Source organism: Anolis carolinensis, chromosome 1 (genome assembly GCF_035594765.1).
Source record: "Anolis carolinensis isolate JA03-04 chromosome 1, rAnoCar3.1.pri, whole genome shotgun sequence".
Lineage (NCBI taxonomy): Eukaryota > Metazoa > Chordata > Lepidosauria > Squamata > Dactyloidae > Anolis > Anolis carolinensis.
In genome coordinates, this window is record NC_085841.1 from 65699987 (window position 1) to 65724722 (window position 24736).

At 40.0% G+C, this 24736-nt stretch overlaps 1 protein-coding gene across 1 annotated transcript; it reads left to right on the forward strand.

The window, feature by feature from the left end:
* The first annotated feature begins 3378 nt into the window (after positions 1–3378).
* On the forward strand, positions 3379–22835 carry dact2 (dishevelled binding antagonist of beta catenin 2). Its single transcript, XM_003215886.3, has 4 exons — positions 3379–3800; positions 17720–17852; positions 18527–18814; positions 20275–22835. Exons 1-4 carry the CDS (start codon positions 3558–3560, stop codon positions 22071–22073), a joined length of 2463 nt encoding a protein of 820 aa, XP_003215934.1. The 5' UTR covers positions 3379–3557; the 3' UTR covers positions 22074–22835.
* Positions 22836–24736: the final 1901 nt, after the last annotated feature.

Sequence of the window (24736 nt, forward strand, 5' to 3'; positions counted from 1 at the left end):
CTGTTAAATAAGAATGGAGTCCATCCAACTGGCTCTACTGATGTGTTGCCAGCTTAAGAAGAGAGTATCATTCTTAGCAACTCTCAAAATATTCATTCTTTAAAATATTGGCTTATCTGGAAAGCTGTAATCATCAAACTGAAAACATATGAACCTCAAAGATCCCAGATCCCTGTCCTTCTTCCTCTCCCTCCATTTTCACACTGGGGCTTTTACTGTATTTTAAATGAAAAATCCCTGAGATTAGAACCATTGAAGCCTTCTGTAATCACTTTTCTTTTCGCTGGATTTATTTAGCCTAGACATGTTTCTTTTGTGGAAATGTAATAAACTTTCTCCCTCCCCTTTCTTTCCTCTAGGAGATGGAGAGAGTAAAGGGGATTGGATAAGGCTGCCAGATCAACGTTTCAGAAGGAAGGAGCTGCAAAATACATAGCTATTATTCTTCAACATTTCAAGAAGCTGCCTGTAATGATTTTGATGCATTTAGTTGGTTTGAGGAACAAAAATGATGGTGGTTATAAATACCCATCCAATAATACACCCTTTTCTTTTATTATGATTCTTTGTGCAATGAATGGAAAGTCAAGACATAATTCATGTGTAAAATAAAATTGTCCTCAGCAACTCCTTTGTAGGAAGAATAGAGGGGCTATTGACCATTAGGGCCAGTGACCACGTGCCAGTAGTCAGCAGGACAAGAGCCTAAAGTGGGCAATTTTATACCAACTCTCTCTCTATCTCTCTCTGTTCACTTTCATTCTCCCATTGAAATGAGAAAGGTGCTGGGAAGGAACAAATTGTTTTCAGAGAGATCTGAACCAATCCTATGTAAAGATAGAATTTTAAAATCAAATTAGGAAGAAGACTACATAGGTCAAAGGGTCCTATATGGCCTACTCCTGCAGAGTTTTCATGCTAACATAGTTTAAACACATATTTCTAAATGGAGAGAGATCACACATTTAGCTGCAAATTTTCAGTGGATAAGTCTACAGGCAATTCATATTCAAGTGTAATTACCATTCAGATTAAAAGCCATCTCATAGAATTAGTCGGAAGAGAGTTCGAGGGCCACTGTATCATCTCTCAGTCTCCCCTTCTTGAGGTTAAACATACTGAGTTCCCCAAGCCATTTTTCATGCAATTACCTCACTCTCACAAGGAATTTCATACTTTTCTAAGGCTACAAATTCCTCTGAAAGATAGCCTACAACACATGGCATTCATTGGCACTCTCTCATTCAAGTACTCACAAGGACCAGCAGATCAGACAGAATTGGGTGTCTTTAGGATATTTAGGCCATGCAAAAACATATACCTCTTCTTGTGCACACAGAAATACAGATTAGAGGCAGGAAAATGACACCACCCCACCCGCTTGCAATCTGTTTCATCCTGGTATGGATAATGTCATCTTTGCTCTATAGTGTGTGAGGTTAATTCCATGCTGCTCTCCATCTGCACTAAGATATTCTTGATTTATTTTGAAAATAAATGTTGAGGTTCTAATAGGAACAACATTGACATGTTATGGACTAGATAATGTATTCATAGTAGATCCATTGAAATAATGAAATCATAGAACTGGAATGTGGTTCAAGAGCCATGTAGTCCAGCCCCTTCATCTTCTCTTCTCCAAACTAAACATATCCAGCTAAACCATTTAATGGATTTTAGTGACCTACTCTAAATCAACCTCACTACTTTTTTTTACAGAGTTGTACTATTTTTTTGTATTTGGCAATCTGACAGAAGAGTTATTGTTTTATGTCTTGTCGAAGGCTTTCAAGGCTGGGATCACAGGGTTGTTGTATGTTTTCCAGGCTGTATGGACATGTTCCAGAAGAATTCTCTCCTGACGTTTCGCCCACATCTATGGCAGGCATCCTCAGAGGCATCCTCAGGCATCCTCACAACCCCTGAGGTTGCCTACCATAGATGTGGGTGAAACATCAGGAGAAAATACTTCTGGAACATGGCCATACAGCCCAGAAAACTTACAACAACCCAATTATTGTTTTCGTCTATAGGAGATAGCTGCCACAGTGATCACTCCACACAATGAGATGTTGTTCTTTTCCAGAGTGTCATCTAGAGAACACCAGACAGTGGCTGCAATAGCCTTTTATAATCTGGTATTCTTTAGATAGGTTGAGCTGCAATCTCTATCATAGGCAATATTGAGCATTGTGGGGAAAATGGGAGATGTCTGCAGTGCCTTTCATGTTCCTTGATTTGTCATTTAGTAGACTTGTCTACATAGTAATGCTTCAGGAACATGGCCATACAGTCCGGAAAACTCACAGCAACCCAAAAGTGATGACAGTTGTCATTCAAAAACATCACTCTGGCACCACGAGATGCAGAGTTAATCTTATGAAATTGGCCTACAAATTGGAATCCACGACATGCTAGTGTAGAGAGGAGCAGAACACACACCACTTGCTAGAGTGTGGCCTGAGCCCTGCCACATGCACAACTGGGGACCTTCCCACAGCGACACCAGAGGCACTCCAAGTGGCCAATTTCTGGTCAAGGGGAATCTAGTATAATGGCAGATTTTGACTTTGTTTGTGTGTGTTTTTAAATACATTATAACTGTACCCTCAGTTTGCTTGACATGATAAATAAGTAATTCAACAAGATATGGGGACTCAAATTGGGTAAAAACTAGAACAGCGACCACTATGTAAAATAACTATACAGTACTTAGTCCTCTGCATCCACAGATTCAAAAGCCCTTTGAAGGCAAGCATGAGGCTGATAGGACTCTGGATGGAAATGAGTGTGACACCCTTGGTGTACCCATGGCCATATAATATACAGTAGAGTCTCACTTATCCAAGATTCTGGATTATCCAAGCCATTTTTGTAGTCAATGTTTTCAATATATTGTGATATTTTGGTGCTAAATTCTTAACTACAGTAATTACAACATAACATTACTGCATATTGAACTGCTTTTTCTGTCAAATTTGTTGTAAAACAAGATGTTTTGGTGCATAATTTGTAAAATCATAACCTAATTTGATGTTTAATAGGCTTTTCCTTAATCCCTCCTTATTATCCAAGATATTCACTTATCCAAGCTTCTGCCAGCCCGTTTAGCTTGGATAAGTGAGACTCTACTGTACTTCGGGACTGCATCCCATGGCAATGTAGATGGGCCCTGACTTGCCCCCATGGGGTGGGCCTGGGGGTGGAAGGAACTTCTTTGACGTCAGTCCCGGGGGATTACATCCACACGCATTGCCCCCAAAGAGGCTTGATCCTCCTTTGGAAGCCTAGACCTCTGGGTGAACCTTCCCGGCGAGGAGGCGGGACTGAGAGAGAGAGAGAGAGAGAGGGGCATGAATGAATGAAGGCGAGCGGCGATTGGCTGCGGGAGCTGCTGCCGGCTCGGGGTCTGCCCTGGGCTGGAGGAGGAGGGGGAGGGAGGACGGCGAGCCGCAGCCCCGCTTGGCTCCATTCCCTTCGGCGAAGGCGAGGCGAGCGGGCGCGCCTTCCCTTCCTCGGCATGGCTCGGGCTGCTTGAGCGCTTCGGAGGAGGGAAGATGCTGCTGGGAAGGCAGACCCCGCCGCCGCCGCCTCCTTCGCAGCCCCTTCAGCCGCGGCTGTCCGGCTGGGACCGGGGCCGGGTCAGCGAGAGGCTGCAAGCCGCCTTGGCCGGCCTCCAGGAGCTGCAGGTGCTGCGGGAGAAGCAGCGGGCGCGGGTGCGGGGGGCTTTGGCCATGCGGCCGGAGGAGAGCAAGGAGCAGCGCCTGGAAGCCACCCTCACCGCCCTGAAGGAGCAGCTGGTAAGAAGGGGCGCGGCCGGGGGGGGGGGGGCTTCTGGGATGCATCTGCACCAGTTTGCCGCCCCTTGAACTGGGAATCTTGGCAGAGAAGCCTCGGAGCCGCCCCTCTCCCAGTAATTCCATAGCATTGAGCCACCGCAGTTCAGGAGGTGTCCAACTGTATTATGCATTGGACAGTGCAAGATGCAGCCAGAGATGAGCCGGCAAAGGCTAATGTTAGTCCAATGGCATCTCCCTGAATAGACCATCTCGGGCACTTGGGTCAGCGGAGGAGGCCTTGCTCTCGGTCCCAGCCCTGTCACAAGTGCGGCTGGTGCGAAGGAGGGAGGGGGCCTCGTGATCGCCCCCCCCCCCGCCTCTGGAACTCCCTCCCTAAAGAAATAATAATGGCCCCCACCCTCCTCTCCTTTAAGAAACACTTAAAGACACATCTAGGCACCTTAGCATAGGATTAACAGAATTGTCACCCCATAGTAGCTGTGATCTAAGTGAAACTACAACAAATGCTGTACATTTTCTGCAACTTGGTCATTTAAATCGGTCCAGGTATATGCTGGCTCTGTGCAATAATATTTTTACTGAGTGTCATTATTGTTTTTTCTAATTGGGAATTTTAATTATAATAAGTATGTTATTGTCATTTTTTTAACTTTTGATAATTAAGTGAAGTAGTTGTGGCATTGAATGTTTGCCGTTTATATGTATGTTACGGCCCTGAGTCCCTCTGGGGAGAGCGGGCGGTCTAGAAATAAAGTTTTATTATTATTATTATTATTATTATTATTATTATTATTATTATTATTATTATAAGACTGCGATGCTTGCTCCTGACTACACAAAGGTGCCCAGGGGTGTGTCCCCAGCAAAGCCTAGGCTCCATGTTGGAGCCCACTCGAGGAAACCAAAGGAGGATGCACCTCTGCACCGTGGGGTTAATGCAGTCTGACATCACTTGAAGTGCCAGAGCTCAGTGCTATCTATGGAATCCATGGTTGGGGCTGCCGTTTGGTGAGGCTCCAGCATTCTTTGGCAGAGAAAGGCTTGCAACACGACCACTCCCGCGATCATCCCAAAGCAAGGAGCCCTGGTGGTTCAAGGGGTGGGTGTCAAACTGCATGGACGCTGCAGTGAAGATGCCCCTCAGGAAAGCAGGCGTGGGGGAGGATTCTTCCATCTGAAGCCGCATCCAGTGTTCCCTTCAGTCCCTCACTTCTCTGGGGCTTCTGCACTGGAGAAGCAATGCTGGTTGACATCCCTTCAACTCAGGCATGGGCCAACTTGGGCGCTCCCTCCAGGTGTTTTGGACTTCAACTCCCACCATTCCTTACAGCCTCAGGCCCTTTCCTTTTCCCCCTCAGCCGCTTAAGCTCAACTTAAGGAAAGGGCCTGAGGCTGTGAGGAATGGTGGGAGTTGAAGTCCAAAACACCTGGAGGGAGGGCCCAAGTTGGCCCATGCCTGCTTTAACTACTATAACTCATTGTTGCGGAATCATGGAAGCTTCAGGTCTTTAGCATTCTCTGCCAGTTCAGTGGGGGAAACTGCAACTCCCAGGATTCCATAGCCTTGAGCCACAGCAGATTCAAACTACATTAATTTTACAGTGCACCTATATCCCTGGGATCCTTCTGTAAAGAAATTCTACACCCTGATTCAGTAACCATTATGAAGCTATTCACAAACGTATTCATATCGGCTGCACCATTTGAGACGTTCCCTCATTCCTGTTTAGGCATATATAGTTTAGCTTGAGCTGCAGTATTTGAGGCCATGAGCTGCACAGTACCTGTACACACATATATGCATATACATATACAAACAGAGGAGCCCCCAGTGGTGCAGCAATTTAAACCGCTGAGCTGCTGAACTTGCTGACCGAAGGTTGGCGGTTCGAATCCATGGAGCAGCGCAAGCTCCCGTTGTTTGCCCCAGCTTCCGCCAACCTAGCAGTTTGAAAACATGCAAATGTGAGTAGATCAATAGGTACTGCTCCGGTGGGAAGGTAACAGCACTCCGTGCAGTCATGCCGACCATATGACTTTGGAGGTGTCTATAGACAACACCGGCTCTTCAGCTTAGAAATGGAGATGAGCACCAATCCCCAGAGTTGGACACGACTAGACTTAATGTCAGGGGAAAACCTTTACCTTTACCTATACAAACAGATGTACAGGTTGATTATTCACTTTATGAAGTCTTTTTCTTGGGGAATCTGAGCTGTTAGGCTCAAAATAACCCTCAATTGGGGTGATTCCACCATAAATATAGCAGAGTACCAGAAGTAAACTTCATAACCAGCAGAAATTTAACATGTGGTGAGCTAGGATAAGCATCAATTCCTCAGGATAGTTTAGGATTGCAGAGTCAGAACTTTGGTTCAAAAATATTTATTAATGTAAAAGAAATCACATAAATTCCATTACTAAGTCATCAAAGGGGGAGGAATCAGTGGCTAGCAACAGGAGAAAAGACAAAGCCCTTTTTGGGGAAAAATGCATAGGAATGTGGGAAAGGAATCCCTCAGCTTAGCCTTGTTTGTAGCCTAGCTACTCATTGAGGACTGGGGGCTTGATGATACAAGAGACTTGTGCATTCAGGGATGAAATCCAAAATTGTTGGGTTTTTCTGATTTTGAGCCACTTGTAGTTGGATATACATAGATAATGCAAAATCTTGGAGATTGGACTAAATTCATTTATGTTTCCTTTACATCTTACACGTATGCTCTGAACATAACTGTGCATTGAAAACAATGGCTGTGCACTGAACCATCAGAAGGCAAAGATGTCACTATCTCAGGAATTCTGAATAAGAGAGGCTCAACCTGTGTGTAACATGTTGTCAGTGATAAACCGTAAATATATGTATGTATAAACTCATGTGTTTATACATATATACCACTCATATATACCACTCATACAGACACATTAGCCAAGAGGCAAACCACAGTATTACTGTCATCAATCCCACTCTCAATTTTAAGCTTTTGCTCTTTAATCTTTAGCTTTCTGTGTACAGTATATGAAAGGTGAGGTGTGTACAAAGTGGATTACTTAGTACTGTAGAAGAAATTAGTGACATGTTGTCGAAGGCTTTCATCGCCAGAATCACTGGGTTGCTGTGAGTTTTCTGGGCTGTATGGCCATGTTTCAGAAGCATTCTCTCCTGACATTTTCATTCATATCTATGGCAAACATCCTCAGAGCTTATGAAGTCTGTTGGAAACTAGGCTAATGGGGTTTATATATCTGACTACACAGAGAAGCCATTGAAATCCACAAGTATGTGGACAATTTCAACAGAAAAGGAGGAAACCATGAAAATGAACAAAAACTGGCTACCAGAATTAAAATATAACAGGACAGTAAATAAAGAACAACACTCAGAAAATAGGGAAATTCCAGGCATGAAACAATTAGGGCCAGCTAACACCTCCCAACAAAGGATTCCCCCAGACAGGAAGCAGCCAGGCTTTGTAGCTGAAAGGTGATTAAATGCTAAGACCTCACAACCTCTGAAGATGCCTGCCATAGATGTGGGTGAAACGTCAGGAGAGAATGCTTCTGGAACATGGCCATACATGGCCCAGAAAACCCACAGCAACCCAAACGGTGACATGTTTTTAAATGTTTCTTTAAAATATTTAAAGCAGATCTGTTTCAAAACAATAGTCGGTTTTAACAATGCACACATTCTAAATAGTATTTCCCACAGATGTTCTAGGAATTAGTTTGTGTACTTTCATTCTAATCTTGAGAAGTGATGCATGATAAGGAACAATTATTTAAACTAGGAGCCAGCACTTAGAACTACAGACATCAGGCCCGTAGCCAGGATTTTGATTTGGGGGGGGGGGGGGGTGTGAGTCTGAGTGAGAGAGGATCTACCCTAGCAAACCTTTTGTATTGTTATCCCAATACCCCCATGCATATGGGATATATTGAGCATGGTGATCAGATCATGATATAAATAAATGTAACAGTTTAAATATTAAATGTTATTTATTTACTTTCATTAACAAAACGTACCAGTAAGGCCTTCTCACAGACCACCCTGTCATGCCTGCCAGACATATAACAACCCTGAAATATTTTCTTTTTCTTCTGCCTAAATCTTTCTCAATAAACCTATGTGATATAGCCTATGCATGTGGCTTCCCCATAAAATAGCCTTTGCGATCTCTTCATGTCTTTTCTCACAGAAGTATTTTCAGCATAAAAAGGATGTAGCATTTCCAAGTGATCTAAGCCCACTCACTAGTTTTCCCCCATTAGAGGTTACATAGAAGAGGACCACATGGGCCATCTTGTCCAACCCCTTGCTATGTTTTGACTTGAATCTTGTACATGTTGTCCACGAATATAAGATCCAAGTCAAAATATGTATAAGTAATCTTCAGGCTAAATTGTGCTTTTGATGGGCTCCACCCATTGTTTAGGGTTTTTAAAGACAGTCTTAGATTCTTCTTTTATATAGACTCTTTAAGGCATAGAAAATGTTGAATTTAGCAGAAGTCCAAGTAAGCACACTTTCAGATCCCCACCCCATGAAACTCTGCTATGTCAACTGCCTTTGCTCTATGAATAATCTCATCGAAATCTGGGTTAATTCAATAATATAACTTTGAAAAAAAGGATATTTGGGGAACTGCTCTGTTATTAACAAAAAAAGGGAAATTGTAATGCTTCCCTGTTTTGGTATTTTTTGTGACACTGTCAAATTATTATTAAATACTGTTTACATGGTCCTATCCATGCTTACTTAGTCTGGCTCTACACTGACAAATAATGCAGTTTGAAGTGCATTATATGGGCTGAGTAGACCCACATAATGCAGTTAAGTGCAGTTCAAACTGCATTGTTTGGCAGTGTAGATTCAGAAGTGACCACTATTAAACTGGGATTCATTCCAGGTGAGTTTACATAGTATTAAGGGCTTAATGGGAATTAATTCTCATTGATTTAAGTGGAGTTTACTCTTCAGTAAACAGTCATAAAGAATGGCTTTCAATTTTTGTTGATTTAATTATTTACATCTCTTCGGACATATCAAAACATTCAAAATGTTAGTTTTTTAATGTAAATAGAACAAAGTTGTTAAAGACAGAACTTGTAGTTTGGGTGGGAGGAATTCCACTATGTAACATGATTTTTGTCTCTGGGTTATAAATGTCATTTCCTAATTGGATCTATCATAAAATATGGAAAATTATAATTAAACTGCAAAAACTTTGTTTTTGTGGGACATCCTGCAACACATTTTGCTATAGTTATCCAATGAATATCTGAAAAAATGCTCTAGAAAAATCATATCTAGAAATATGTGTATATGCCAGATGATCTTGTTCTCCATAATCTATATTTTTTTAAAAATAAAAGCAAAATTTGAAATCCAGTTACTAGTTCCAAATAAAATAACCCATGAGTGAGTGAGGTCCCTTCCGCACAGCTGTATAAAATCCACATCGAACTGGATTATATGGCTGTGTGGACTCAAATAACCCAATTCAAAGCAGATATTGTGGATTATCTGCCTTGATATTCTGGATTATATGGCTGTGTGGAAGGGCCCTTAGATGTGTATACATAATTGATTTACCATTGAAATTGAAGCATTGGTCTATCCTACTTGGGATTAGCCATGGTATGTAGGCCCAATGTGATACTGTGGTGCAACATCATCCATACTGAGTTTTCTTTTTGCTCATTTGTCATTCTGTAAAACTTTTCAATGGGGTAGTTCTTTAAACCATCTCAATATTCATTTATATTAGTATATGTCTGTTGTGAGATTAATTTAATCAGTGTTCTGAGTAGATGTTTTGCCAAAAAAGCTAGCTTTTTATGAAGTATTTGAAAAGGTTCAGGAGTATGTGTCCTTGTTAGCTGCCAGATATAAGGAACCATTCATATCATAATGAAGTTGCAAAGCTTATAAAATGGGAATTGAGTTTTTATCATATCTTTATGGAGAAAGTACACAAAACAATTCCTAAAATGTTTTTGGCATTCTCAACATTATCATAGTTTGGAGACTGCTGACTTCATATAATTTTTCCAATGGAAGATATTGCAGAATGCTTGAAATAGAATAGTATTCTATATAGAACTGTAAGATAGGAAGTGGATTAGCAGCAACAGATTTTTAATTTAAATTTCTGGTTGAACTATGCACAATTAGTTTAGTGTGTTGCAGTGCATGCTGTTAAGAGAATGGATAAAAACAGTCTTTGTCTCTCTCCAGATTTAGGATCAATCAGTAAAATTGATTGGCAGTCAATCCAAAGACATCAGGATAAATACATAAGTACCTCTTCACACAATGAACAATTAATGTGAGGAATGCAGTGTTGCAAAATGTGGTGATGGCTGCTAGCTTAGATGGCTTTAGAAAGAGTTTAGATAAACATAAGCCCTGTTCAGAAATTACTCACCTTGCTTTCTTGATGGGGAAATTCCCCATGGAAGCAAGAATGATTGAAACCCTCCACACAAAGGCTTTCTTCTCTTCATAGGTGTTGCTCTCCACATGGGAAAGTCCTCACATCTAAAGCAACACCTTTGAAAAGATGAAGTCCTTGCTTTGGTGTTTCAGAAAAATGTGATGAGTAACTGGGCTATAGATGTTATCTATTAACAGTTTTCTTGTTTGGATAAAGGGAACTACTACGGCTCTTTCCACACAGCTGTATAAAATCCACATTGAACTGGATTATATGGCAGTGTGGACTCAGATAATCCAGTTCAAATTAGATATTTTGGATTACTGCCTTGATATTTTTGGGTTATATAGCTGTGTGGAAGAGTCCTGCACAAACCTCAGAATACAGGACTTTGGGAGAAGCCAAAGTTTGGAAATATACTTTTTTAAAGTAACATATTCCTGAACAAGTAATTCATTGTAACAACAATGCCAGCTTTTAAATAGTACAGTAGAATCTCATTTATCCAACATAAATGGGCCGGCAGAACGTTAGATAAGCGAAAATGTTGGATAATAAGGAGTGATTAAGGAAAAGCCTATTAAATGTCAAATTACATTATGATTTTACAAATTAAGCACCAAAATATCATGTTTTACAACACATCAACAGAAAAAGCAATTCAATACATGGTAACATTATGTAGTAATTACTATATTTATGAATTTAGCACCAAAACATCATAATTTATTGAAAACATTGACTACAAAAATACTGACTACTAAAAGGCAGACTGCGTTGGATAATACAGAATGTTGGATAAGTGAAGGTTGGATAAGCGAGTCTCTACTGTAATTCACTGTGTTGCCCATTGTGTTATTTATTTTATTGCTTTATTCGAAAGGTATTAAACCTGGAAAACATTGTGCCAAAATGCTTATAAATCTGCAGTATTACACAGTTGACAAACTAAACTGTTCATAAGTGCAAGGGAGATGCCTGTACCCATAATTACCTCTATATCAAACCTTGAGCCAGTTTCTAAGTGAAGACAGATTTGGGTGGGTGTGTTTTAAATTAACAGCACCAGCACCAACAGAAATGTTTTCTGTAATTATTTCATATTACACTGTTGAGTTTCAAATCCTTTCACATCCATTATCTCTGTAATCCTTCAGATGATTCTGTAAGACCAATATTAATATCATATCATGGATGACATGTTGGTGCTAGTTTCAAAATGTTAATAGTGGTTTATCAGGGGGACACTTAAACGTTTTTTGCAAGGCTCTCCCTAGCTCAAACTCTTACTTGCTACACTGTGCTGGATCTCAAACATTGAGATCTTTTTTTGTAAGTATTCTAGATGAAGGAACAGGTAAACAAAGTGTAGTTAGTAATGTTGGTATTTTGGGGAAAGTGTAGTTAACTACACTGGTCCTTTACAGAAAGCTCCAAAACCTTATTACAGTAGAGTCTCGCTTATCCAACGTAAACGGGCCGGCAGAACGTTGGATAAGCGAATATGTTGGATAATAAGGAGAGATTAAGGAAAAGCCTATTAAAAATCAAATTAGGTTATGATTTTACAAATGAAGCACCAGAACATCATGTTATACAACAGATTTGACAGAAAAAGTAGTTCAATACGCAGTAATGCTATGTAGTAATTACTATATTTACGAATTTAGCACCAAAATATCACTATATATTGAAAACATTGACTACAAAAATGCGTTGGATAATCCAGAACGTTGGATAAGCGAGTGTTGGATAAGTGAGACTCTACTGTATAAAGGTTTCTTGGCTGGAAGCCAGACTGAGCTAATGGGGCATGCTTCTCATTGGTATAGAAAGATTTCTGGTGATACTTCAGTATACAAAGGTTGAATATCCCCTAGCTGAAACTGAACCCACAGAAAGCAAAGATGTCATTTTCCTACCTATCCATTAACTTAGTTTTACATTGTGGAGTTCTTTGGATTTCAGAATGCCAAAAATTCCTGTATGGCTTATCCATACTTGTCTGCATAACTATTTCATATCATCACACAAAGTATTAAGTCTTTGTTTTTCATCAAGCATTTGTCTCTCTAGATCTCCCATCCTCCATCAACAGAGTTTGTTTTGCAGTTGGGTTGATTATCTTATGTAATATCTTACCCCATAAACAATTGTAACTTCAGTGTTTGCTCACTGTTTATTAACCTTTTAAATTGCTCCAATGCTGATATTATTACTTTGCTATATAAATAAAGGTTTATTGCGGCACACATTGTACAGGCATTTGAAACAGCTAAAGAGAGGAACTGCCTACATTCCTTCTTAGAGTAGATTGAAGTTCTAGTCACAGTGATCTGGGAGCACACCCCTCTGAATTAAATGTAACTTACTTCTGAGCAGAAATGTATAGAATTGCAAGAATGGCGCAGTTTAATTTTGTTGTTATCGATTTCTTCTCTTTTCTTAACCCCCTTACATCTTTATTAAACAGCAAATATATACTAGGGTTGGATCTTGTTCTTGGAAAAAAATACAATCAAAACATTATATGCTTTAATCTCTCCAGTGCTGGCAATTACACACTTCAGTAAACTCCAAGTTAATTCAGATCTCTCCCATCCCCTTCCCTCTTATTGGGGCTGGACTTGGCTATACGTTATCAATCAGGTGTGAAAACACAAAGGGTATTCACCAACAGCAGCTTTATCAGAAGGCATCTTGGAGGGGAAATTGGCTTTAACCTTCAGGGGACTCTTAAGCCCCACTTGTGAAACATTGCAGCAAGCAAATCTTGATTAGAGTCAAAATAGCAGCACAAGTGTACTGCCAACTCCTTGATTACCTGTCATTGAGAATTTTAACTAATGGCTCCCCTTGGTTTTATTTTGCCCAAAAGAAAATATGATTTAAAGCATTTATTGCTTGCTGAAGTCCACCAGGTTAATGGAAACACCCAATGACCTCTGACCAAAGTCATCCATTCCTATTTGACACATGCAATTTGGGCTGTAATAGCTTATCTCTGTGTGTATTTTCCTACAAATAAGATTTGAAAATGAAGCTTATCAAGAATTAGTGACATTCACTGGGGTTTTAAGGTGGGCAGGGGGGCATTCTGGGTGTTCCCTTTTTATTGGCAAAGACAGAGATGTCTGCATTAGGTGTTAATTCATTTTCACTGCATCTGGGGAGAAAACAACTTAGAAACCAGTTTTGACAGGCCCTTGTCAAATGCATCAATAACTGCCAAAATGTGAAAGCTCACATGCTGAACAGGCATGTTTGACTAATGTGCATGCAGCCCTGTCCTAGAGGTGTTTCCTCAGAAGGTACATCCCCAGAAGCCTTACATCCCAGAAACCTTATATCTCAATAACTGTGTTTAGGATTATAGGTAAATTTAGCAATACTCCTTTGGACCAAAAGTATCTTCTGACCAACTCACTTACAACTTGCTGCTCTACTCTGAAGCAAAAACCAATGCAATTGTTGCTATAATCATAAACATGCCAACCAATGTACACGTTAACATTTAAATCAAAGTTAAAATGCTAAAAACTAGCACTAGAATTCATCTTACCATGAGCATATGTTCAAATAAACGTGTGTCCTTTATTAAAAAGTCAGCCTGATCAGGTTGCAAAATCTGGCATCAGACAATAGCTTTGATACTTTCTTAAGAAAATAAGACTCAGTCTGCTTTCCACAGTGACCAACCAGATGACTATCTGAAGTCACCTCAACAGGACCTGAGGATAATAGCCCTTCTGGGTTTTGTCCAACCAATGATAAAATATTTAATACTGTATGTAGTACAAAATCAACATTAGTAGCCATAAGATTACCCCCATGAATGTATGCAATTCTCTTTAAAGCCATCTAAATAGGCAGGCACCATGTCTTCTTATAATAGCAAATTTTATTGTTTAACGTCTATTCTCAAGTTAGACTAGACATGCAACTGACTTTATATCCCTTTTTTTGTCTGTACACAAGGACTCTGTTGTTTTAAATTTTGTGAAATGTCTAATAAACTTAAGTGCTTGCTAAATAATTTGGAGAATATTAATTTTAGGTCTAAATATGCAAAGGCTTTTGGTACCCTTATAGTGTTCCTTCTGATGTTGTTGAATATTTCTCTCCAAGTACATAATTCTTTTCTTGAATGTGCTGTATGAGGATGATGATAAGAGGGGTTAAAAGTCAACAACCAACACTTTCTTTTTAAAAAAGTTATGCAATCTGTAACAGCATAAAGAGATTTCAGGCCTCAACAGTCTAATTAACTAAGTTATTTGAATATATTAATTTATGGTACCTCTTTCTGTTTTGGTTCTTCTGATGGTGACCTACATTTTTTAACATTGCTGAGCACATGAGTATCCTGGTTGTTTAAATTGGTTCAAGAAAGTAAATGTACACAAGGTTCTGACTAGTAAAATTTGGAGCTCACTGATTCCTGGATTCTCATAAAGAATATGTTAAGACGCAGTTGAGTGATGCAAATGAAATTTGTTCTTAGATGTTAGAAGATAATAAAAAGTATGGAGTCTGCCAGTCAGACAACATGAAACCCTTCACCCTCCCCATACTGGGAAACAGTGGGAAAGAGGAAAGGGTTAACAATATTGCTGTAAATCATTTGATGTAAAGTGCTGTCAATTTACCAATAGATCCTAGAGATGCAATACATTATCTTTGAATACCTGAGAGCCTTGTGAATGCTTTATGGCCTCTTTGCCATTAATCAGAAACCACAAAGGGGGGAATTGGATGGTAAAACATTAATCATTAAACAATTAATTCCAGTCTTGAAAACAAAACATTGTGACTTCCTGAGTGGGTGAGACTAAAGGAAGTGTAAAAGTGCTTCCGCTCCACTCCACACAGGAAATTCAGAAATCTAATGTCTTGGCATTCAGTTCTTATTTCAGATGCCATTGATAATGGTTCTGTATCTGAAACATATCAATCATATTGCAGCAAATGCAAAGCATCTGGCACAAGGCTTGTAACAGAATCAACATTTTGTAGTATGGAAATACTGAAATATTGTATCTCATGTTAAATATTATGCAGAGGCTTCAGATATACAGCATAAGAAACACTTCATTTTACGGATTACCAAACAAAGTCTTATATAAATGACAAATTTATCCCACAACTGTACCTAACTATAGAAAACCCTTCCTAATCAGTGGAGTACTAAAAATGACCAAACCAATGGGGGCTTATTTGTTGCTTGTTATCATGTTGTGTCTGACTTAAGTTGATCCTTAGGCTTTTCTTGGCAGGATTTGTCCAGAGACAGTTTGCCTTTGCTTCCTCAGGTGTGTCTTCACTCTGAGGTTGAAAGAGTGAAGGAGAGGAAGAGGAAGATTTCAAGCCCTATGCTGGTGGGACTCTGTTCTGTTATGAAGCCTACAGCCATTGTTAATTATTACTAGTCAGGTTGGCTATATATCATGGTCAGCTACCAGAGGCAGTAGACTGGAGATCACAAGATGGAGCAGTCATTTGCACCTATGCTCGTTAGCCTCCTATAGATAACTTTAGTTTGATCCATCAAGCTTTTCTTATTTAGGCCTACCAAATAACATAGGAAGATTAGGGAAATACTGTACAAGAAAAATATGTTGTGGGGATTGTTAGATGTGCATCCATGTTTCATCTCCACATACAATGAATGCATAACCTTTCATCATTTATGAAGCTGTTCAAAAAGAATTAAGAATTATGTTGCCAAAATCTTGCTTTTTCCAGCTGTGGTTATGAAATAAATAATCATCAACAACATCATAATCATATTCATTTATTTTCTGGGTAAATAGAAAAAATGGCTTGGTAAGAGATTCCCTACCACCTACAACAACCACTATAGATAGGTCTATTACTCACTGTGGCTTTGCACACACAAAAACAGATTATTGGGAATCTTGTTTTGTTGCCAGACATCTGCAGTGAGAGTTAATCTGTGAAAAAGGAACTGAAATAATAGAAATGTATGTATGTTCATGAGGAACATACGACTCTGTCTCTTTGACACAAAACTTTGGTCATTATAGAGGAAAACACTTGTAATCATTTTACTTTCTGAAAGGTAACTCAAGATCCCCCTCCCCATTTCGAATGTACTTTGAGAAAAGAAGACTTTTTCAAGGTATCACCCTTGAAAATAAATTTATGTTTCTAAGAACCTAATAAGTCTACAGACTAGGTAGATGTGTGTGTGTTTATTTATTAAGCTAGTATAATGGGATATAAAGTTATTTGGGCTCAGAAACGTCATAAGTTTTCCAACTTTTCTGATTTTTCTGCCAAAATCAGGAAAAAATTAGCTACCTATTTTTGGGAAATTGAAAAGGTTCTAGAGTATTGTGATGAGCAAAAAAAGAACATAATCCTGAAATACAGAATAAGTAGATTCATTAGTAAGGTAGACAGAAGAGTATTTTGGTTAAGCCCCGTGCTTTAAAGCTTTTACTGATTTGTGGCTCACTTTCTCCTACCTAAAATTGCAATACAACATGTTTAAGTATATACATCAGCTCCTTTTGCCTAAACTCTGAGATGTTTTTGGTGATTCAGAAGTTGTTTCCCCAAAATCCACCATGTTTCTAGTGAAGAAAAGAAGGTCCTGAAGCTTTCAGCAGAAAAGCCTTAGGGCAAAATTTGAGGTATTGGTGAATGTGGATGAAAGAACAGCTCTTTCTTATCTTTATTTTCTTCTGCAATCTTTGTTTCCTCGGTTTCCCAATCAAGATAATTCTGTGTAGCTGCATAGGGGATGAGTAATTGAAGATGATGATCACATTGATCAACTATTTTGTTTAGTTTGTGTTATAGAGTGAAACGAGGTTTCTATTTTGAGTTGTAATAACATTACACCCTGTATGCTCCGAGGTCTGGCTTCAGAACATGAAAAGGCTAGTGGTGGGATTCTTTGGATCTAGGTCTATTTTTTGGAATTCATTATTTAGGGCAGTGCTACTCAAAGTGGTTGTCCATGGACATATGCCACTTGGTGAAGTTAATAACAGACATCAACAGACATGAGCAATATAAACATACAGCCCAAAAAATACAAGCATCCCAAGCATCCAAGATGTTGCAGTTAAACCTAGGAACTACAATTTAAGGACAATCATTTTTACTTATACAAAGAGCATTAGTTTAAATCTTAAAAATTGGGAACTCTTAGAAAGTGAGTGTTTCTGAAATGCTCCCAAAGACAGATAAGATGCAAAAATAAACAGCGGCTGATCCCCATTTTTTAAAAAAATACAAAAATAAGCTGTTGTCCAGTATTCTTTTTTGTACTTACGTAAAACATTCACATTCCTTGATAGATGGAAAGCAGAAAAAGCTAAACTATAATTGACATGTCTCTATTTTATATGGGCCTTTACTGCAAATGTGAATTTTACACTTTAAAGATTAGAAATCTTAGACTAAAGCCTGTCTGAAATTGTCCCTTTTCCTCCCTGTTGGTTATAGTCACGTCTGAGGAGGCAAGATGTTGGACTGAAAAGCCATCTGGATCAGCTGGACCAACAAATCAGTGAGCTGAAGCTGGATGTAGGCAAGACATCCATTGAGTACCTTGACAGTGACAGCAGACCTAGTTCAGGTAACTGGGGAATTTTTTTCCTGTTTTTTAAATATTGGTATTTCATTGTGTTATATGTGGGGGGGGGGGGGGGAAGCATGAATGGTACAAACCACAGTTAGAGTCTAAGTTTTCTTGTTCTTGGATTAACAATTGTATATTTCCAGATCTATTTGGCATGACATTATCATCAGCTCTGTGAGGGATGATGGAAGCTGCAGTCTTAACAATACAGAAATGAGATGCTTATAATTTCTAAATTAACCTCTGTTGTGATACATTCTTGATACCGTAGTTATTATTTTTGTTTTATGTTGATTTATATAGGAACAAATACTTGATACAACCTATCAAATTGGACATTCTCATTTGCTTTCCAGAATCTTGCAATTTCCTTCCTGGTTGCAATCAGCAGGGACAAAATTAGATCTCTGTGAAAAAAAATTCTGTCTCCTCAGCAATTGATACACTTGTCAGTAGAAAGTTTTTTGCATTGTTTTGGGGGTTATTGTTGGTTTATTCTTGAGGAACGTGTACATAGGTGCAATGCTTCATTGCAATGCTCTCTGTCTCAGATTTCCTCACAATGACCATTCCATGAAATAGATGCTGTAATACTGGGAAGTTCCAGATAGATTCTGCATCATGCTTTTGTTCTCTGCAACCAAGATTGTGTCTTTCTCTTAATCTTGCAGGTTTTTATGAACTCAGTGATGCTGGCTCCTGTTCATTATCCAATTCATGTACATCAGTCTTCAGTGAATCCATCTCTTCCTCCCATGCCAGTCTATTGACAAATTCTTCTCAACATCCCAAAACTCGTCTCAGCATCATTGATTACCGTCCGAAATCTGCAGATGAAACCACAGTACACAACCAGTTCCAACAGCAGGGAGCCTATACTAATGATGGATGCCGAATCAAAGCTTGTCCTGATGTTTTAGGATCTCCCACCAAGTCCAGGCCAAGACCTGTTTCCACAGGTAAAACATCCCATGTCCAGACTTGTATAAAGAGCCAATGTATTCAATGTGTATTTTTAGCATGTTCCTTGTTTAATTGATTGTTTCCAGCTCTGAAAATGTAAATGGGCATATAGGTAGGTAGGCAGGCAAATCTGTATTGATTGGTCCACTGACAATATCAACAATAAAAGACAAAAACAAAATATACAGACAAATAGACACTAATTACTAAACTAAAACTCCTGACATATAATAAAACTTGATTAAATAATAACTTTGGTAAAATGGGATTAAATTACAGGATTAAAGCAGGAAGAGTAGAGTGACAAGTGTTAAAGAGTGTAAATGGACAGATAGTTTGAAATACAACTTATTCCAAATAAAGGTGATATGACAAGCAACTCTGTGTCATTCACAGCTGTATGGCAGAGAGAAAGTGGAGCTTTTTAGTCTGTTTTATTACTAGAGTGCATTGATAGAGAAATGCCCTGTTGGGTTTCTGCCTGGCATTGATGGAAAAATGCCCCGTTAGGTCTCCGCAAAACAATAAAAAATCCCCCCTCCCCAAATAAACACACAAAAATAGTAAAAGTTATGGAATCATAGAGTTGGAAGAGATCGCATAGGCCACTCAATCCAGCCCTTTGTCATGCAGGAAAAGCACAATCAAAGCACCCCCATGTCGAGGGCAAGTAATAAAGCTACTAGGCAGAATGACAAAGGCTGCACTTACACTGTAGAATTAAAACAATTTGACTGTTGGGGTTCACTGCTGTGGAATCATGGGTAGTTTGATGGGGCACCAGCAGTATAGCAGAGAAGTCTAAAGACCTTGTAAGACATTTCCTGGAGCTGAATCTGGTGATATTTTGCATACCCCTGATTTAGTTAATATCAGAATTGTCCCTTAATTTTCCAATCTAGAGCAGAAGTGGTGAAGGTAATTGAAACTGTGTACTTTTTGATAAACTCCAGGTCACCTTTATGTGTGGGAAGGGCAACAGGAATGTGCTGCTGGACCTGCTTCTGACATTGTGTATTTCCTGTCTTTGTCCTCCAGTGTCTATTTGTTAAACATGGATGCCTTCATGGGTCCTTCAACTGTCTTCACCCCTCTGATTCATTCTTCAGGAAAAATGCAGGTTGTTACTAGAACTAATAGGTTAAGGAAATAACTTTATAAATAAATATACAATAAATACATGTCCATTTCCCCAATGCAGGCATTTGTGCTTGAGATTAGAAAGTGAACCAATAGCATGGCTCATGTATTCCAGCCAATCATGATTAACAGAGAGATAAATGAAATAAAAGTTAACACCATATCACCTATTAAAGCTTATTACAAAATATAATTGATTGTCTCGTTCAAAGTGTCCAGTAAAAGGGTCCAGAGAAAAAAAAGATATGAGGTCATAATAAAAACTGATATTCTTATGCTGACCATGACTTTTTTCTTAACCTTGTTGTCTAATTAGGTGACCTTGAAAAACTTACAATTGGAGATGGAGGATTTCCAAAGGCAACTGACCCAAAATTCTTTCATCTGCTTTGTCCAGGAGAAGATAATCAGATCTATTCAGTGGACCCCAAATACCAGAGCGACCTGATATCTAAGAGTGGGAATGATGTGTATCTTTACCCCAGCCCCCTTCATGCTGTAGCTTTACAGAGTCCCCTTTTTTCCCTGATGGGGCCACCATCAGAAACTGAAGGCTATCTATTGGCTAACAAAGTTGCACCTAATGCTGTTGGGCCCAGTTTGATTAGGACTCGCCCGGCCAGAGAGTCCAGGCCAGGGGGTTACATCAACAAACTGCTCCAGCTGACACGCTGCAGAGGAAACAATCAGGCGGACGCCAGTGAGAGGTGTCCAACAAAGAGCCAGCCATTCACAATGCTCCAGAGACTCATTATAATCCCCAGTGCCGGTGGAGTGAAAATTAACAGCAGTGGCAGCCAGCTGGAAAAACAAGAGAGCTCACCACATAGAAACAAAGCAGAGAGGAAACTGCAGAGGGAGATGCCTGAGGGGGAATGTGCCAAACAGCAGGAGACTCTGGACTGTGTGAATGTAGAGCAGACAGCCACCATGGGTCATGCCGAGTCTTCCTTGGCTGTGAATGCTTCTCACTCTGCCAAGTCATCTGTGAGGGACTCTCCAGTGACAGAAATTGTGGAAAGCAGCCTGGAACGTAGCTCTTCCAGCTCCCAGCTCGGAACAGAGGATTCTGGCTTGAGCCCCACAAACTCTCATGTGACTCCAGCCAAGAAGTCTCACAAGAAGTGTGTCAGTGCCATAAAAGCAGGAGGTCATGATCTCATGTCTCAGGGAGGATTTGTTCATGCCAAGTTTGTCCCCGCAGAGTCCCATCAAGTCAGGGTGAGATTTGCTAACTCTAAAATGAAGCCCGTGAAGGTAAAGAGGAGGAACAGTGAAAAGGCACTGAGGCCTGGAAAACATACATTTTATTCAGAGAAACCCAGGGGGCTTCCCCACCCTGCTGCCAAATTGCCTGTGGAGTGGAATCTGTCTCAGAGACAGGTGAGAGAAAGGAACCTCATTCGGAGGCCTACTTTTTCTGGCGAAACTGCAGGTCGGTCTTGCTCAGAGTCCAGCCTGTACCCTGTACCATTCAGGCTCCCCCAAGGACCCTCTGGGCCTGGACTGTACCAGACCTCTGCTAATACCATGTATTCTCTTGAAGCAGCTTATATAGATGCAGCTACCAAGAAAAAGCACCGCAAATGGCAGTCTACAGTGGAAATCTCAGCTAAAGCCCACGTTGCTAGTCTGTCTAGTAGCTTTGCCTTGGGCCTACCAAGACCGCAAGGAAAGAGAGCAGGAATCATGCGTGCTGTAACCATGAGGGCGCGTTCAAAGAGCCGCCACCCCTTTCATCCTGGGACATATGCCAAAAGTGAGTCCGACCATTCAGAGTACTCTGCCGAATGTGCATCCCTTTTCCACTCCACCATTGCTGAGACCAGTGAGGGAGAGGTCAGTGACTATACAGCCAACCGCTTTGGGGATAGTGAGTCCAGCGAAAGTGACTCCGAAGGCAGCAGCCTGACCCTTGACTATGAGGAAGAGGAGATAGAGGAGCATGAACTGATCTGGCCCGACTCTTCTGTCAGGCAGCCCACATCTACTCAGACCTCCTCCCAGCCGCTTCCATCTGTGCCCAAACTTTGCCGCATCAAAGCTTCAAAGGCCCTCAAGAAGAAGATTAGGAGGTTCCAGCCGGCCTCTCTGAAAGTGATGACTATGGTTTAAAACTGAGAATCATCTTTATTTTGTCAGCTGGCTGTGTCTCAGTTTGCAAAACAAAAGTGGATGGATACTTAAAAGGATTTTGTTAAATGAAATGTAATTAAATTTCCCCCGCCCCAAGATCTTAAGGCAAGGGTTTTGTTGTTGTTGTTCATTTGCAAATGCCTGTGTAAATTACACTGTTACTAATTTCCTTTTTCTGTTCTGTAAATGTGTGTTTATGTGGCTTTATATCTTCCATCCTTCCCACCCCACACATCTAGATATTAAGGGTTCAAAAGATATGTGTGCTACTGGTCTAATGGGTATTTTTGAGAAATCAATGTGCATGGAAGATTTCCAAGCTTGCGGGTGGGGGGAAGGTCAGTGGAAGTTTCTTGTTAAGGATGTGGCTGAATCTCTTCATATTCAGAGACACTACTTATGTTCTCAGATCTCCCTTCACAATTCAAATTATGTGTCTTCATCGCCCATAGTAAGCATTACTCACTCAACATAGACTTGGGAGTTTTTATCAGTTTTCTTTGAGAAGTGTCATTTATTTGCAAAGGAGGTCTACAGACATAAAAATGCAAACTCATGGGTTTAAGAATGTTTAGGTCTGACTGATACCACTGTAATCTTTTTATATTAAGATGTTTGTGATGTTGCTGTTGTTGGTTTTTGAGTAGGTGAACTGCATTCCAGACAATGCATTGGCTGAGAACAGAGTATCTCTGCTCAGATTTTATTGCAGGCTCAATAAATGTTATGATTATGAACCCAGTTATATAATAGCAGTCTGTCTTTCTTATATTTAAAAGTGGGAAAACGTTTGTCCTTTAACTACAATGTCAGAGGTTCTAAAAAAAGGAATTCTTATTAAAAGGTCTTGTCATCCCTCTATTCTGCCCTTTTTCTTCAACAAGGCATACAGCTCTTGTCATTCATTGATGGTTTCCCAAAGAAAATTCTTCTCTCCCCCTTCCCCCAAACTACCACATTAATTACAACTTGCTTGACCTAGTTTGCTGCACAAGCCCTCTCTTAAGTGACTGGACTATGAAATGAGTTGCCCTCAACTCTTGCCCCTGAACTTGCAGACACTAAATGTACCACCCCCCCCCCCCCCCCGTCCCTGATACTGCAAACTGGTCTTATAAGTGATTGATATTAGTTAAAACATGGTTACTTCATATCGAGCTCATAATTTTGGCGTCTGTACTGTAAGAGATAAAAAGTTTGTGTTAACTCTTTCTCTAATGTGAGGTCTTCATATGTATTGAGGTATGACTCCCAACACCCTCACGCTGCAATGGCCATGCTATCTGGAGATGTTGAGAGAAGTAGCCAATCTCATCTGGGTACAAGATTGGAATATGCTATCATCAGAAGTAGGATAGGTAGCAATAGCTAGCTGATTTGAGCAGGCTTGGTAGTAAGAGCCGTGTTTATTGTATTCTTTGCACAAGGACAGAGTCGTGAGATATTGGGAAAAGACTTGAGATGCTAGTGAGAAGGTTTATGAGTATTCTGGTTTAAGGACAGGAAGCAGGAATGATTTTAGTTATTTGTATGTGGTGTTGACCTGTGACAATCCCATGAATTTCATAGTTCTTTAGTGAGGATATGAAATTGTCCTCTGGTGACAAATGTAAAAGAACTTACATTATGTAGCTGGTCTGTTTAGATTTCCTGATTCTTTCTTAGTTAACTTAAATGCAGAGTGACATTTTACGGCACTCAGTGTATACATTTTAAAGTTGGCTGCCAAAATAGGCTGGTTTTGTAAGCAAGGAATACTCAGAGATGATTTTGTCAGTGCCTTTCTCTGAAATATGGCACTATTTATTTATTTATTTATTTATTTATTTATTTACAGTATTTATATTCCGCCCTTCTCACCCCGAAGGGGACTCAGGGCGGATCACATTATAACACACATAGGGCAAACATTCAATGCCCATAAACACATCAAACAGAGACTGAGAGACACACGCAGAGGCAAGTTAACGTTCTTCTGAGGGGATGTTCAATTCTGGCCACAGGGGGGAGCAGCTGCTTCATCATCCACACTGACGGCACTTCCTCATTCCAGGTCATAAATTAGTTAATCTTGCCTCCCACTTTATAAGTGGTACCTTATCTCCTACTTGATAGATGCAACTATCTTTCGGGTTGCTAGGTCAGCAACGAGCAGGGGCTATTTTTTATTTTTAATTGACGGGTGCTCACCCCGCCACAGGCTGGCCTCGAACTCATGACCTCATGGTCAGAGTGATTTAAGGCAGCTGCTCAACAGCTGCGCCACAGCCCGGCCCCTGTGGCGGGCTGTGGCGCAGCTCGCCTAATGAAAAGTGCCCTCCCCCAGTGCCTCAGATAGTTGATGGGAGAAATGGTGTGAGGAAAAAAAGGTTAAACAAACATGCTTCCAACACAGCCCTGCTTCTATAGGCTACTTAAGGCAACATATGTTCTATCTGAATAAGTGTGAGGCATACATCTATTAAGCATACAAAAGAACAAGACTTACTGGGGATGAATCAATATAGCTTCTGAAAGGAAGTCCTGCCTTACAAACCTTTATATCTTATGTCAACAGCCTTCTGGATAGAGACTTTCAAAATGATTTTTTTTTGCAAATTCTCCTGCTAGTAGCTGCTGAATTTTAATAGCAGTCATAGACA

What these genes read in the sequence shown, in the direction of transcription:
- dact2 (XM_003215886.3), top strand. Translation starts at nt 3,558, where the DNA reads ATGCTGCTGGGAAGGCAGACCCCGCCGCCGCCGCCTCCTTCGCAGCCC. An exon ending in CCGCCCTGAAGGAGCAGCTG is followed by an intron (nt 3,801 to 17,719) that starts GTAAGAAGGGGC and finishes TGTTGGTTATAG; the next exon opens with TCACGTCTGAGGAGGCAAGA. An exon ending in TGACAGCAGACCTAGTTCAG is followed by an intron (nt 17,853 to 18,526) that starts GTAACTGGGGAA and finishes TTAATCTTGCAG; the next exon opens with GTTTTTATGAACTCAGTGAT.